The following is a 17,551-nucleotide window of genomic DNA, read 5'->3' on the forward strand; positions in this document are numbered from 1 at the left end:
ATGGTGGTGGTGTGTTAGTGTGTGTTGTGCTGGTATGAGTGGATAAGACACAGCAGCGCTGATGGACTTTTTAAACACCTCACTGTCACTGCTGGATTGAGAATACTCCACCAACCAAAAACATTCAGCCAACAGCGCCCTGTGAGCAGCGTCCTGTGACCACTGATGAAGGTCTAGAAGATGACCGACTCAAACAGCAGCAATAGATGACCGATCGTCTCTGACTTTACATCTACAAGGTGGACCAACTAGGTAGGAGTGTCTAATGGACAGTGAGTGGACACGGTATTTTAAAACTCATACCAGAACAACACACACTAACACAACACCACCACCATGTCAGTGTCACTGCAGTTCTAAGAATGATCCACCACCTAAATAATACCTGCTGTGTGATGGTCCTGTGGGGGTCCTGACCATTGAAGAACAGAATAAAAGCAGGTTAAAAAGGTATGTAGAGAAACAGATGGACTACAGTCAGTAATTGTAGAACTACAAGGTGCTTTTGTATGGTAAGTAGAGCTGATAAAGTGGACAGTGAGTGTAGAAACAAGGAGGTGGTTTTAATGTTATGGCCAATCGGTGTATAAACTTTATAATTCAGTATAAATCCATATCACAGGAACAGTCTGTTTACCTTCTGGCCTTTAGGACCCACAATGCAAATGGTACCAGCACGACCCTGTAACAGAGTGAACCGTTACGTCTTTTTGTACATCGAACCATGCAGACAAACACAGAGAGTAATAACGACCTATGTCTTATGAATCCAGTATTCAAAACAATCATCAATTTATATAAGCTAAGTGATGCTTAGTCTATCTACAGAACTGAAAACAAGTATTTTAGGTCAGACTTCACCTTCTTATCTCTCTTAAATAGACATGGACAGGAGAGATTGTCTAGAAAGACTCGGGATGACAGTAATTTGCTTAGACCAGTGTACACTATATGGCCAAAAGTATGTGGACACCTGAGGCTGTTGGTTTGTGTAGGTGTTTTGTAAGTGTATCTCATTTCTTATTTAGCAGACGCCTTTACCCAAAGCAACTTAAAGGACTGTGACAGTATACTGTATAAGCAATTAAGGGTTAAGGGCCTTGCTCAAGCAGTAGTGGGGCTTGAACCATCAACCTTCTGATTACTAGTCCAGTACTTCAACCACTATGCTACAACTGCCCTTTTGTGTATGACTCTATATTAACGCCCAAGCTCATAATCAGGTGTCTGTACTGGTGTTTGTCTCTGCTAATCTCTCCATCCCGTGCAGGAACACTCCCAAACGATCTGAAATGATTAATTAAATCTGAAAGCTCACCAGTCTAAGCTTGGCTTCGGTAGGTAAACAGTTTAGGAGTAGAATTATAAACATGGAGGAAGCACTAAATCTGTTAGCGTACTCAGTACACTAAGAAGAATAAAAACAGATTAAGGTGGTTAAATCTTGGTTAATATGATGTGACTCCATTTAAAAGAATCGATAGAGGAGAATTGATTTACAGGCTTCTGTTGGTCTAAGGTAATCTATGAGGCATTAAGAAGATTTAACTTCTAGATTAAAGAGATTCTGCTAAAAAAAACAGGGGCAGCATTGGAATGAGTTTTATTATAGTTATAATTTTTTTAATATGCTGTGTAGCAGGTATGTATGAATTTTCAAAAATCAGGCGTTTATGACAGAGCGGCAAGACAGAAGCCACTGTTGAGTAAAAACCACATCACAACCAGCTTAACACTTGGAAAAGCTTCTCTGGTCTGATGACTAACATAACAATGACCCAAAGCATACAGCCAAAACCACACTGGAGTGGAGAGACCAGAGGATCCGGTCTGACTGAGCTTGAGAGAACCTGCACCCCTGGTGGTCTATATAAAAAGGTCGGCCTGTTACAAATCGTACTTCAAAAAACAAAAACAATAGTAAGCTCTGATAAGTTTTGAGAACTAGATGTCTGAAGTTCATACATACATCTTTGCCCGGATTTCCAGTCGGTCCTGAGGCTCCAATTTCACCCTTCTCTCCTTTATCTCCCTAAAACAGATAGAAACGAGAGACTTAAACCAGTTAGTTCAACAACCAGCCAGTCTAGTAATCCAATAACTCTATAGACCATATTTATAGTTAGCATAGTAGCATATATAGTTTGCATAGACCAATGTATACTGGTACACTATGGCCAAAAGTTTGTGGACACCTGAGGCTGTTGAACATGATGTTCCAAATCCACAGGCATTGCTAGACTTGGACTCCTCTTTGCAGCTATAACAGCCTTCACTCTATTGAGTTTTTTTTCCACAAGCGGAGTGTAAATTTAGGACAAGAAGACCTAATTTACAGTTAGCATTCCAATTCCTTCCAAAGATGTTCAAAGAGGTTGAGATCAGAGCTCTGCGCAGGCCAGTGGAGGAAAAGGCCTACCCCAAAATGTTGGCACAGTGTTAAAGCATATGTTTTATTTTGTGTAATTAATCTGACCCACTGCTTAGAAATGAGTGTGGCTGAAACGATGAGTGGTGCAGTGGTAAAACACGCTAGCCCAGGGTTTGTCCATGATATTTTACTTGACCCAGGCAACACAAACAATGCAATTTACTCTCTCTGTACAATCTGGTCCCACTGTGGTTTACAAGGGGGCGTTCGCCTACAAGTTTATTAGAAATTTTTTTTTTTCTCTTTTTTTTTTTTACCCTTATGTGGGTCACAAAAAACCCTGTGCTAGCCCACCAGCGCTAAGATCTCAAACTCTCGAATTTCAATCTCATCTCAGGTCTGGTATCAACCGGCTGGGCACCCACACAGACACGTGAGTGTCTGTAGAGGGAGGGACAGCAGATGAAACAGGGTTCCTCATCACCCGGTCGCCCTGATTGTAGATAGCAGAGATACCACCAGCTGTAAGATCCTGTGTCTGGCAGGTGAAAAAGAAGCAATTGGCAAGTGTGCACATGTCGGAGGGGGCGTGTAACAGCCTTAGCCGTCCTCGACCAGGAGTGGGTGTGGCAGCAGAAATTTAAGAGATATGTAGAGATAAAGTGTAGAATAGTGTAGTGTAGATTTAACCTTAATTCCTGTAGCAGCCTCCCAATTTCCAGGTCCTCCCTGAAAGATTTAAGAATATGAAACAGTTGAATTGACGTTGCCCAAGGCAGACGAAAGCATTTCGTCTGAAACAATCTATTGATCCTGATACCCTCACAAGCACCCACTCACCGGCTCTCCTTTCTCTCCATTCACCCCCACTGGGCACTGAAACACAAACACACACACAAACTGAACCCGCCGAACCTGCTGCCAATCATCAAGTTGTTGAAACTGGTATGACAGCTGGGAGTAAAGGTGAGGATCTTACCCGACCAGGAACTCCAGCACCGGTGCAGTCCAAACCCTGCAGACGGGATGAAGGGGACAGTATTAAGCGCCCATTCTAAAAATATATTACACCTTCACGTGGGCCAATGGTTCATACCAGCATGAGCACAAAGAACATTTAATATCCTCCCATGATCCTCTCATTAAGACGACGGCCTTTGTTGGTGCTATTAATGTATCGGTTGGCATCGCCACGAATAATGAAAGATGGGAAAACTGAGCCCATTTAAAATGACGCTCTGGCACAAAGCCGCTCTCTAACGAGCCAGAGCCGCACGATGCCAAGACAAACGAAACTCCCCGTGCACTCACTCCCCGACTCTCCAGTCCAATCTCGGCAGGTCTGGGCCCACGCCGACAGCCAAGCTTTTTTGTTCTGAGCCAAATGTTTGTCAGTGTCAGGAAGCAAATCACAAGCTTCTTACCCGCTCTCCTTTTTCTCCTTTGATGCCAGGCTGACCCGCGTTTCCGTCCTGGACAAGCTGCAACACAACAGAGAAGCTGTTACGACCCGGTTCATAAACAGTATGCAAACGGTAATATAGTGCAGGATGTGTGTCAGAGCGAGCCCACACACACACGAGCAGAAGTGCATCATGCAGTGCCACAAAGCTGAGATGAGGAGCGATCCGTGAAGTTGGCATGACGTTTGATCAGGAATTAGTTTGTAGCAAATTTGGCGACATACTTTATTAGGTACGCCTCTCTGATCTGGTATGTATCTTCATTATTTTAAGATACATCTAGCATACAGATGAACTTTGTGTGTATACAATTACTGACTGTAGCCCAACTGTCCCCGTTTATGAATTAAAAGGGACAGCATCTCTCACAGACACTATACACACACATTATACATATTATACACATTGCACACATTATAGATACACATCACACACACACATCACACATTATACACACACACATCACACACACAAACTACACACCATTACACACTTCAGTTACATTATACACACATTACACATACAGTGTATCACAAAAGTGAGTACACCACTCACATTTCTGCAAATATTTCATTATATCTTTTCATGGGACAACACTATAGACATGAAACTTGGATATAACTTAGAGTAGTCAGTGTACAGCTTGTATAGCAGTGTAGATTTACTGTCTTCTGAAAATAACTCAACACACAGCCATTAATGTCTAAATAGCTGGCAACATAAGTGAGTACACCCCACAGTGAACATGTCCAAATTGTGCCCAAATGTGTCGTTGTCCCTCCCTGGTGTCATGTGTCAAGGTCCCAGGTGTAAATGGGGAGCAGGGCTGTTAAATTTGGTGTTTTGGGTACAATTCTCTCATACTGGCCACTGGATATTCAACATGGCACCTCATGGCAAAGAACTCTCTGAGGATGTGAGAAATAGAATTGTTGCTCTCCACAAAGATGGCCTGGGCTATAAGAAGATTGCTAACACCCTGAAACTGAGCTACAGCATGGTGGCCAATGTCATACAGCGGTTTTCCAGGACAGGTTCCACTCGGAACAGGCTTCGCCAGGGTCGACCAAAGAGGTTGATTCCACGTGTTCGGCGTCATATCCAGGGGTTGGCTTTAAAAAATAGACACATGAGTGCTGCCAGCATTGCTGCAGAGGTTGAAGACGTGGGAGGTCAGCCTATCAGTGCTCAGACCATACGCCGCACACTGCATCAACTCAGTCTGCATGGTCGTCATCCCAGAAGGAAGCTGATGCACAAGAAAGCCCGCAAACAGTTTGCTGAAAACAAGCAGTCCAAGAACATGGATTACTGGAATGCCCTGTGGTCTGACGAGACCAAGATAAACTTGTTTGGCTCAGATGGTGTCCAGCATGTGTGGCGGCGCCCTGGTGAAAAGTACCAAGAAAACTGTATCTTGCCTACAGTCAAGCATGGTGGTGGTAGCATCATGGTCTTGGGCTGCTTGAGTGTTGCTGGCACTGGGGAGCTGCAGTTCATTGAGGGAAACATGAATTCCAACATGTACTGTGACATTCTGAAACAGAGCATGATCACCTCCCTTCGAAAACTGGGCCTCATGGCAGTTTTCCAACAGGATAACGACCCCAAACACAACCTCCAAGATGACAACTGCCTTGCTGAGGAAGCTGAAGGTAAAGGTGATGGACTAAACCCAATTGAGCACCTGTGGCACATCCTCGAGTGGAAGGTGGAGGAGTTCAAGGTGTCTAACATCCACCAGCTCCGTGATGTCATCATGGAGGAGTGGAAGAGGATTCCAGTAGCAACCTGTGCAGCTCTGGTGAATTCCATGCCCAGGAGGGTTAAGGCAGTGCTGGATAATAATGGTGGTCACACAAAATATTGACACTTTGGGCACAATTTGGACATGTTCACTGTGGGGTGTACTCACTTATGTTGCCAGCCATTTAAACATTAATGGCTGTGTGTTGAGTTATTTTCAGAAGACAGTAAATATACACTGCTATACAAGCTGTACACTGACTACTCTAAGTTATATACAAGTTTTATTTCTATAGTCTTGTCCCATGAAAAGATATAATAAAATATTTGCAGAAATGTGAGGGGTGTACTCACTTTTGTGATACACTGTACATATTATACACATTATACACACACATCTCACACGTACTACACACAAACACAATCTACACCCCATCACACACATTACATACTTTATACACACATCACACATACATATTATACACATTGTACACACACCACACACATCACACACATTAAATATATAACACATCACATACACACACAAAAACTACACACCATTACACACACATTACATACATTATACACATATCACAAATATTATACACACACATCAACACACACACATCAAACATTATATATAAACACATTACATGTACACAGATTATACAAACACATGATATACACACGCTACACAAACATACCATCACACACACACATTACATACATTATACACACATTACATACATTATACACACACAACACACACACTACACACACATAAACTACACACTCACACATTATATACAAACACATCACATAAAAACACTACACACACAACACACACATCACACATTATACCAACATATGACATACACACACTACACACACATAAACTACACACCATCAAACACATTACATACATTATACACATCACACACACATTACATACACTATACACACACATCAACACACACACTACACACACATAAACTACACACCATCAAACACATTACATACATTATACACATCACACACACATTACATACACTATACACACACATCAACACACACACTACACACACATCAACTACACACTCACACATCACATAAAAACACTACACACAAAAACACTACACACACAACACACACATCACACATTATACAAACATATGACATACACACACTACACACACAAACTACACACCATCAAACACATTACATACATTATACACATCACACACACATTACATACACTATACACACACATAAACACACACTACACACACATAAACTACACACTCACACATTATATACAAACACATCACATAAAAACACTACACACACAACACACACATCACACATTATACCAACATATGACATACACACACTACACACACATAAACTACACACCATCAAACACATTACATCCATTGTACATACATTGTACACACACCACACACATCACACACATTGCATACATTATACACACATCACACATACTGTACATATTACATACATTATACACACACATCAACACACACACATTACACACACAGTCTACACATCACAAACATTAGACACATTATACACACTTTACACACATCACATACGCATATTACATACTTTATACACACATATCTCAAAACTGTCTAGACTTATTTTGACTGTATATCTAACATACAGTTTTTGCTTCAACTGATTTCACAGCCGTACCCAGGGTTGCCAAATGCACCATTTTTGTGTAACTGGACAATTCTGAATTGTTATTTTTATAGGCCAACAGTTGGAAATTATACATACTTTATTCATACTTTATTAATTCATATTTTGGCTAAATAAACAGCCAACTTCACAGAGGTCTTTCCTTCATCATTCACAACACCAGTGTTCCAGGAGCAGATCTGTTCTTTACTCATTCTTATAATGGCTCTCGTGAAGCTCAGCTAAAAGCTATGTGAAACTCGTTCCCTCCAGCACAACAGGCAGGATTGAAACGCAGCGCTCTAACGTGCATATTCATGCATATGGTGAACAGTCCCTACACAGCCATAAATACTGAACATGCGAGGGCTGGTGAAAGAGTTTTACCCACATTCTGATCCCCACCGATCAACACACAGCCAGCACACTAGGAGAGAACGTACAAACCAAGTCACTTCAATGATTACGCTGATATTATTCAGTCCACTGCAGAATCATTGGCACCCTTGGTCAAGATGAGCAAAAATGGTTGTAAGAAATGTGTGAATTTTGGTGAATTAAGCTCTCTCACTGACAAAGAAAAGTCCCTCAATGATTAATAACAAAACCACATGTGGGTTTAATACTCTGAATCTAAGACCAGGGTCCCTGGTCCTCTCTTGTGCTCTCTCCTCTCTCCAGGTTTAGATCAGGCTGCTGAGATGTACATGGCAGAGGCTCAGTAAAGCAGTTTGAGCTGATCTGGGCATATGTTTCGATTCACTGTCCAGCTGGAGGATCCAACAACAACCCATTTTTAGTTTCTTGGCAGAGGCGGACAGATTTGCTTTTAAAATGTCCTGGTACGATGCCATCCACCCTAATGAGGTTCCCCCGGGCCTTCAGAAGAAAACAAAAATATGCCAAACCCACCTAGAGAGTGTTTTTTTTTTTTTAAATCAAAAAGCTCAATTTAATTTCAATTTACCGCAGGAAATGGTTCCAGTCAAAGTCCCAGTAGTGTTTATCAAACTCTAGGTGTTTAGGTTAGTGGTTACATAGCAGGAAAGGTTGATGCATAACGTTTCTAGCAACTTGGCTAGGCATATGCTCACCAAGCACTTAATTAGGTACACCTATCTGGTATGTGAATGCATTGATTATTTTACAGGCAGCACAGTGGCTTGGTGGGTAGCGCTGTCGCCTCACAGCAAGAAGGTCCTGGGTTCAATCCCCAGGCAGGGCGGTCCGGGTCCTTCCTCTGCGGAGTTTGCATGTTCTTCCCGTGTCTGTGTGGGCTTCCTCCGGGAGCTCTGGTTTCCTCCCACAGTCCAAAAACATGCAGTCAGGTTAACTGGAGACAGTTAACCCTAACCCTAACCCTAACCCCCCCCCATGACCCTAAATGGATAAGCGGTTGAGTGAGTGAGTGATTATTTTATAGGATACATCTAGCACACAGATAAACTTATTGTGTATACAATTACTGACTGTAACTCATCTGTTGCCAGGTGACCTCTGTGTCACCTCATATATATATATATATATACACCCCAGTGAAATGAGAAGTCGTGGTTTTTACTTCTTGAAAGTTCCTAGACACTCTAATTAATTTAAAAATGCCTCAGTTAGGCAACCAGGTGGCCACCCCGGTTTGAATCTCGACTCTGCTACCGGTCGGTTGGGCACCATCTAGCGGGCACAACTGGCAATGCCTGCAGAAAGACACAAATTGGCCACAGTGTCTGCTGGGTGGGAAATGTACATTTTAATTTCCAGCATTTGCTTTTATCCAAAGTGACTTACAGTACTGTGACAGTATTTTGTCTAAGCAATTGAGACTTAAGGGCCTTGCTCAAGGGCCCAGACAGTGGCAACCTGGCAGTGGTGGGGCTCGGACCAGCAACCTTTTGATTACTAGTCCAGTATCTTAACCACTAGGCTACAACTGTTCTAAGTGGTGGGGTTTTCAAACGCTGTGCAAGGACCCTGGTTAGCAGACCGAGGCGCCTGTGCAGAAAGTGAATAAGCCTCATGTGTGAATCCACCGGCGTAAAAGAAGGATCGTGCACACGGGGAGAACACTCGCTAGGATCGTGCACACGTCGTGAGGAGCAAATATACCCTCCTCGAACAGGGATCTGGGATCCCAGACTAATTGACAACGCTAAATCATGTGAAAAATGAAAAAATGCATAAATAAAATAGAACAAAAATGCTTCAGTTACATTTAGTTTTGAAGAATGTCTAGGGGTGACAGTAATTGGGGCTCATGTGGTTTTATTAAAAATAATTGTTGCTTAATGAGGGATTTTTTTTTCCTCTGAATTAATTGAATTCATTTAAAGGTTGGATTCCTGACGTCTTTTCAGTGTGACATTCATCCTTTTTATTCATCTTTACCGGGGTGCCATTGATTGTGTGTGTGTGTGTTTGTGTGTGTGTGTGTGTGTGATTGTACTAGACTGAGGGTGGCACTAAAACACAACATACGAGCGAAGGATGGCCCGCCTGGCAAATAAGCAGGGGGGTAAATATAGTGGGGGCGCTGCGTTAACACGTCTTTTTAGCAGGCCCCATTTGGCTGGAGGGAGATAAAGATCAGTAAGAACAGCAGGATCCCTACGGCAGGCCTGGCACGTGCCAGCTGGAGCGGGTAGGTGTGAGCAGGAGGGGGCACGTGTGAGCTGAAGCAGCTCATAAATAGCCAGTGGAGGGGTGTAATTAAAACAAAATCTACCTCCCGGGGTGACACTAAATCCTGCTTTGGGAATAAATGTGTACTGATGGGGTGAGCTGAGGGAAAGGAGGCTGGAAGAGGAAAAAAGGTTTCCTGTTCGCTCTGGCATGAATACGGCACTTACTCATCCTTTCCTATGATGCATCTGTGGAATGGGGGATGAAATATGAGCTATAGTATTGTACATATAGGATCGGTCTTCACTGTTCTTAAACACGGCACGGTGGCTCGGAGGGTAGCACTGTCGCCTCACAGCAAGAAGGTCCTGGGTTCGATCCCCAGGCGGGGCGGTCCGGGTCCTTTCTGTGTGGAGTTTGCATGTTCCGGTTTCCTCCCACAGTCCAAAAACATTCAGTCAGGTTAATTGGAGACACTGAATTGCCCTATAGGTGAATGGGTGTGTGTGTTTGTGTGTGTGTGTGTAAGTGTGTCTGCCTGAGATGGACTGGAGCCTATCCCAGATTTTCAACGTGTGCAAGGCACACAGTAACACCCTGGATGGGGCGCCAGTCCATCGCAGGGCAGACACATACACACACACACCCATTCACCTATAGGGCAATTCAGTGTCTCCAATTAACCTGACTGCATGTTTTTGGACTGTGGGAGGAAACCCACACAGACACGGGGAGAACATGCAAATTCTGCACAGAAAGGACCCGGACAGCCCCGCCTGGGGATCGAACCCAGGACCTTCTTGCTGTGAGGCGACAGTGCTACCCAGGATTAGGATTAGTTACCACAGTTTTTTCTGAACATGTGTGTCATTAATACTACAGCTAATACAGCTTTCAGACACACACACACACACACACACACAAACATCCCAAAAGTTGAAGTTTCCTGAAGTTAGAACCCACTGTCATTCCCAAAGGCTGATTAATTTCTCTTGCCTTCAGTGAGCCATATGAAATTGAAAGTCTACAGAGAAGAATCATGGAACAGACTGATGAAAGATGGTTTGTATGCTAATTTCCAGCACCATCCTGTTATTGCACACCAGCGACAAAACTAGCAGGAAAACAGCGAGCCCCCGAAGATCGGCGCCGCATAATAACCTACAAATCGCTCAGCTGTCAGTGTATTATCTCAATTTTCAATCTTGGATGGCATTAGCATTGTCTTTCTCTCCGACGCGGCTCTACGTGCAGTGATCTGCTTAGCATTTCAACTGAATTATAGTGCTGGTGTGGAAGGAAGTGCTTTCTGATCGAGCTAATCTAGCAGATGTGGCAGATTCCTTTAGTCTGAAGATAGGATCAAATGATGTTGCTGCTGGCCCGGGTTCACCAGGCTGAGACTTACTTTTTCCGCCAAGTCCTTTGATCCGTGGATGGGCTGCAAAAAAAAGAGAAAAGAAAAAAGAATCAGATTGCTGAGAAAGAAACAGAAGCTCAAGTTTGTGATGTATTTACATTTACAGCATTTAGCAGCGCTTCTATCAAGCCATGGAGGGTTGGGGGCCTTGCTTAGGGGCCAAAAAGGCTTGAACCAGCAACCTTTTGATTATTAGTTTAGTATCTTAACCACTAAGCCCACTGACATACACTATATGGACAAAAGTACTGGGACACTTCTTCTTATTACTGAATCCATGTGTTTCAGTCACTAACAGCTGTAATAAATCAGTAATATATAGGACATGATATGCTTCCAACTTTGCAGCAACAGTTTAGGGAAGGTCATTTCTAGTTCCAGTGCATAAAAGCAAGCTCTATAAAGACATGAAGAAAAGCTCAGTTTAAAGAAAAGAGGGAGCTCTGAGAAAAGAGAGAGAATTTGGCAACCGATATTATATGACTTCTGTAACTTCACAGCTATTTTTTCCCCCAACTGGACCATGGAAACAAACAAACCCTCGAACCTGTCGCCTTTCTGCACTCGTCACATACAGAGCCCTGTGTCTATGCCCAGCATAACATTATGACCACCTTTCTAATATTGTGTTGGTCCCCATTTTGCTGCCCCATACGCAACAACCTGTGATGCACTGTGTATTCTGACACCTTTCTGTCAGAACCAGCATTAACTTCTTCAGCAATTTGAGCTACAGTAGCTCGTCTGTTGGATCGGACCACACGGGCCAGCCTTTGCTCCCCAGGTGCATCAACGAGCCTTGGCCGACAATTACCACTGTTCCTTCCTTGGACCACTTTTGATAGACACTGACCACTGCAGACCAGGAACACCCCACAAGAGCTGCCGTTTTGGAGATATATATATATATATATATCTACATTGGAAAAATGTTGCAGACACAAAAATATGATCTGTTTTCATTTTTTCTCTTTGAAATCCTCATAAACACTCATTTTAAACTTTTGTTCATATTTTTATCAATCCATGCAGTTTTGTTGGTCGAAGTTCTTGTGACAAAATAAAGATCTATACGTTTTTACTGCATGGACATCCAGTTACAGTATGTTGCATCACTTTGCTTAGAGGAAATAAATATGTATAAAAATTAAATGAAGATATACAGGGGAGATCCAGTAAAGTAAAAACATTAGAGAAAAAGAGTGGACATATACTCCAACTGTATAATAAAGTGGACGTAACCATGACCATGTCATAAACACGCCATAGCGGATGCCATGATTTGGAATTTTCTTCTGTCAGATTATGCCACATACATGCTTATTGTACCTTTAATACAATATGTGACGTTTTATATAATCATTCATTGTCTGTTTTACTACCGCTTCATACTGGTCAGGGTCGCAGTGCATCTGATTCATTGGACAAAATGCAAGGAAACAACCCAGACAGGTCACCACTTCATCACAGGGCGCGCACACACACACACACACACACACACAAACACTTGACTCCATGTCTTTGGACTTGTGGGAGAAAACTAAAGCACCCGGAGGAAACCCACAGAGACACAGGGAGAACATGCAAACTCCACACAGAAAGGACCCTGGCTGCCTGGCTTGGGAATTGAACCCATGCCCTCCTCACTGTGAGGCAACAGCACCACCCATTGTGCCACCATGAATTTTAATATATAGTATTGTTAATTAGGAAGTAGGTCATGATTTTTTTGTGCAGATATCGATGGATATATGATGGAATCAACCAAGTTAAATCTAGGCAGTAGAGGCTTAGTGGTTAAGGTACAGAGACAGTAATCGAAAGGTTGCTGGCTCAAGCCCCATATCGAAAAGGTTGCCACTGTGGGCCCTTAAGCAAGGCTCTTAACCCTCAACTGCTTGCAATGTATACAGTCACAATTGTAAGTCGCTTTGGATAAAAGCTTCTGCTAAATGCAGTAAATGTAGATTTGAAGAAAATCAGGTATGTTTTATATAATAACTGGATTTATACAGCATGATAAACTCTTTACAGACACATTTGGTCGTATCTAAAAGAGGGAATGTCTGTTTAAGGCGTCGACGCGTTCAGCGGATAAACACGTAGAGCGTAACATGACTGTACGGCGTTCGGCTCTGTGAGACTCCTTCACACGAGTCGGAGGAGGCGGGTGCGAGCGGCAGAGGAAATGAAAAAGGGATTTAGAAATGACTACGCTGGGAACAAAACAGGAAAGCAGCTGCAAAAGAATATATAGTAATCATATTTCTAAATCAATAAACTGCACTGCTGGGTGTAACTATTACACTGAGCGTAAATAATGGTTTATTCAGGACCTATGTTATTGATCTGTGAATGAAACTAAAAAGAAATAAATGACTGTTTGATTTATTTGGGGAAAGCCAAGACAGCAGGCGATACTCTTTACTACATGGTCAAAAAGCTTGAGAACTATGAGGCTAGGAGCTATAAGGGCATAAAATACCCAGTACTGAAATACCTGATCTCCAGTTCTGCCTGCAGGACCCAGCAACATATTAAGAAGCCAAGGAAAGCAACACACACACACACACACACTTCCTGTCTGCAGTAAAAACAGACCATGTAGAAAGCAAATTGTCCACACGGCTCCGGGCGTGCACATGACCGAACAGCATTACTACAATATGACGTGTTACGAGCACACGGCTGCAGAATGTACACATTAATAATGCATGCCGCTTTGTTTAGACTGACCGTGATGATCTTACTGGGGTAAGGAGGGAGTGTGTGTGTGTGTGTGTGTGTAGGGGGGGGTTAAGGAAAAGCAGCCATGCTAGCGTGGCAGCTCATGAGAGGATTAATGCTAAGCCGCTGAGAATATATCCATCACCAAAACATAACCTGCAACTCATTACCTACAGACGCACCACGTGCTATAAAACACTGAACGCTGTTCCACTTTGCAATGCCTGGGTCACATTTAATACTGAGCATGTGCGTACATGCTGCCCGCGCTGAGCGTTACTGCCAAAATATAACCTTTTTTTTTACTATTTCTGCAAATGAATGCTTGTATGTACAGGTGACGACTGAAAAGGAAGATGCAAAGGCCAAAAAGTCAAAAAACAAGCACAAATGTGTATTAAATGTACACAGACCTTCATAAAGCACAAAGAACAAGTGTCTTTTTTCTCAGGTACCAGAGCTTTAGTTAAAGAATGGAACTTTTTTAATAAACTACTGGTCAAGTAACAATGCTTCCACTTCCGAATCCAATGGGAATTCTTTCTATGCTCATTTTAAAACAATAACAAGCCCAAACAAAAAAACCAATGGCACCCAGGGTCCAGGTTCTGAGACTTTTTCTCTGATAAGCTTAGACATTTGGAAACTGTGTTTTCTCTTTGTGCAGATGAATGCTAGTATCTAATGGTGACGACTAAAAAGGAAGATCCAAAGTGCATAAAACATGTACACAGACCTCCATTAAGCATAAAGAACAAGTGTCCTTTTTTTCAAGTACCACGGCTTTGTTTTTTAAATGGACTACTGGTCAATTAACAATGCTTCCAGTTCCGAAACCAATGGGAATTCCTTCTATGCTCATTTCAAAACAATAACAAGCCCAAACAAAAAAATAACAGCACCCAGGGTCCAGGTCTTAAGATATTTTCTCTGATGAGATTATTCATTTGGAAAAAAACATGCTGTTTTAAGTTGGATGGGAACAAAATCATTCAGAATTGTATAAGTCCCCTAAAGGCACAAAAAAAATGAGAGCAGTTGAAATGAGCTGTGTCCCAAATCATACTACATACTGTATAAGTAGTATGTTAATTAGTGCACTAGGATTAGAAAAAGTTAATTTATTCAAGGGCGGCACAGTGGCTTGGTGGGTAGCACTGTCGCCTCACAGCAAGAAGGTCTTTGGTTCGGTCCCCAGGTGGAGCGGTCAAGGTCCTTTCTGAGTGGAGTTTGCATGTTCTCCCCGTGTCTGCGTGGGTTTCCTCCGGGAGCTCCGGTTTCCTCCCACAGTCTAAAAACATGCAGTCAGGTTCATTGGAGACACTGAATTGCCCTATAGGTGAATGTGTATGTGTATGTGTGTCTGCCCTGCGATGGACTGGCGCCCCGTCCAGGGTGTTACTGTGTGCCTTGCGCCTATTGAAAAGCTGGGATAGGCTCCAGCACCCCCTGCAAACCTGATTAGATAAGCGGTTAAGAAAGTGAGTGAGTGAGAACAAAGTTTTAATAGGGCAGGAACAAAATCATTCAGAACTTTATAAGCCCCCTAAAGGCACTTAAAGAAATGAGAGCAGTTGAAGTGGGCTGTGTCCCAAATCACACTCTACTGGATAAGTAGTATGTCTAAGTAGTGCACTAGGAATTACAAAAATTTATTCATGCCATCTGTAGCACATAGAATCCTGCATAATTCTGGATTTAAAAACAATACACTATATAACAAAAGTATTGGGACACCCCTTCTAATTTTCATTTTAAGTTTCAGCCACAACAATTGCAAACTGATGTAATGTCTCAATTATACGAGGAATCTTCAAAAAGTTTCCGCACTTTTATATTTTGGTTGGAAGCGGTGAGGGAGGGAGGAGGAGTAACTGGTCATGTCTGAGAGACGCTTATAGTCTGGATTTAGCGCCATCTGATTTCCACCTTTTTGGACGCTCAAAGAAGCTTTAAGGGGACAAAGATTTTCATGTGATGAAGTGAAAGTTAGTACGATTCTGGAAAAATGCATCGGAAAAAGACTATGTAGAAATGTGAATAAATAGAGTTAATAAAAGTGCGGAAACTGTTTGAAGAACCCTCTTATGAAGAAAATTATATGCTTCCAAATTTGCAGCAACAGTTTAGCTTTAGCAGCGCGGCCCTACGTCTAACAGACACAACTGGCTGTGCCTGAGGGAGGGTGGTCGGCGGAGATCCTCAATGCTGCTTCAAATGCAACCTAGCATTAACAACATACTATCTCATATAATCAGTTTTACTCTGATGACTTGGCACAACAGGTATATACAGCATTATAAAACGGATAGTTCCGGTCCTAAAATCTGATTGGCTGAGCCGCGTTCGAAGCCGTTGTAAAATCCCTGATAAACGCACACCTATGACCACCTCACATCATTCAATATTAATACGCCACTGAATAGAAAAAGTTAATGTTATGTTCGCCCTCATGTTGCCTAGCAACACTGTTAACAAACTACCTGGGGTCGCGGAAGAATGCTTTTTGTAAGTGTTTTTGTAAATAAAAACATTTATAAATTGAACATTGTTGTATTTTATTATATTTTATGTTGACCGCCGTTTTATAAGCAATAAGCCACTCGAGACCGTGCGTTACTGCTATGATTTTATCACAGGGAAATCATGATTTTATCATGCAGACGCCCAACCGGCCGATATCTGCTACAAATGCAGAGCCACTAAAAGTCTGTGCAGCATCATTCTTGCACTTAAGTTTCAGCAACTTGTAATTAATGAAGTATTTGATAACAGTTTGCCGTGTCCAATGGGATTTTATTTAATGACATTTAAAGTTCAAAGACTAAATCTGTTTCACCCTATTTACCCCAGAATTAACTCGAACCGTGTTCTAAATGAGGATAAAAGTTCAATCGTGTGCATGACATTTTATCTATTAGCTGAAAAATCACAGAGGACCAACATCATCTTCAGACAGAAATTCAGAAGTGCCCGACTTGCACCAGTCGACTTTTCACATTTGATCTGAGAGGTGCTATAATTTCGGATTATTCAAACCTGTGCTTATGAGTTTTTCACCCCTAACCGACAAACATCAGAGATTCTAGGTGCTTGTGCAGAGACCCCAGCCTAAAGTCTTGAGTCCGAGTCTAGGCCGATTTGTACTCTCTGGTCAAAGATGCTGGGATGAATAGAAGGTGTGAAGAAGAGTGGGCGTCTTCATACATGCTGGATATACATGTGTTAGCCTGCAGCCCTTCCCAGCTAGAAAGGGGTCATGCACATGGGAACAAAGGAAATTAAGTATATCTAAACTGCAACAATGCAAACAATAAAATAAGCATCCGAGATTAAAAGAGCAGTTCCAATATATCCACGCCCAAATAAGTAAAAGCTTTGGATCTGCACTCCTGAACTTCTGCTGTTAGCAGGATCTTGCTGCCTTGCTGCCTACGTGGGCAGCTTCCCAAGTAGAGAGGATTCTAATAAGACATCGAACTCATAAGGCAGATTATTTAGATG

The 17,551-nt window shown here is 42.4% G+C and overlaps 1 protein-coding gene across 6 annotated transcripts in view; it reads right to left on the reverse strand.

Annotated features, from left to right (window-relative positions):
- col16a1 (collagen, type XVI, alpha 1) overlaps positions 1 to 17,551 on the reverse strand; it is a 111,083-nt gene that overhangs the window by 52,470 nt on the left and 41,062 nt on the right. For 5 of the 6 annotated variants that reach the window (XM_063010279.1, XM_063010305.1, XM_063010286.1 and 2 more), the window contains exons 9-16: positions 11,309 to 11,341; positions 7,676 to 7,711; positions 3,796 to 3,852; positions 3,351 to 3,386; positions 3,212 to 3,247; positions 3,062 to 3,100; positions 1,970 to 2,032; positions 638 to 682 (exon numbers count right to left, since the gene is read on the reverse strand). In XM_063010279.1, the coding sequence (XP_062866349.1) occupies positions 638 to 682; positions 1,970 to 2,032; positions 3,062 to 3,100; positions 3,212 to 3,247; positions 3,351 to 3,386; positions 3,796 to 3,852; positions 7,676 to 7,711; positions 11,309 to 11,341 (345 nt within the window). The remainder of the gene's footprint in view (positions 1 to 637; positions 683 to 1,969; positions 2,033 to 3,061; positions 3,101 to 3,211; positions 3,248 to 3,350; positions 3,387 to 3,795; positions 3,853 to 7,675; positions 7,712 to 11,308; positions 11,342 to 17,551) is intronic. The other variant, XM_063010294.1, reaches the window with a different exon arrangement.

The sequence above is a fragment of the Trichomycterus rosablanca genome, chromosome 2 (assembly GCF_030014385.1).
Source record: "Trichomycterus rosablanca isolate fTriRos1 chromosome 2, fTriRos1.hap1, whole genome shotgun sequence".
Taxonomy (NCBI): domain Eukaryota; kingdom Metazoa; phylum Chordata; class Actinopteri; order Siluriformes; family Trichomycteridae; genus Trichomycterus; species Trichomycterus rosablanca.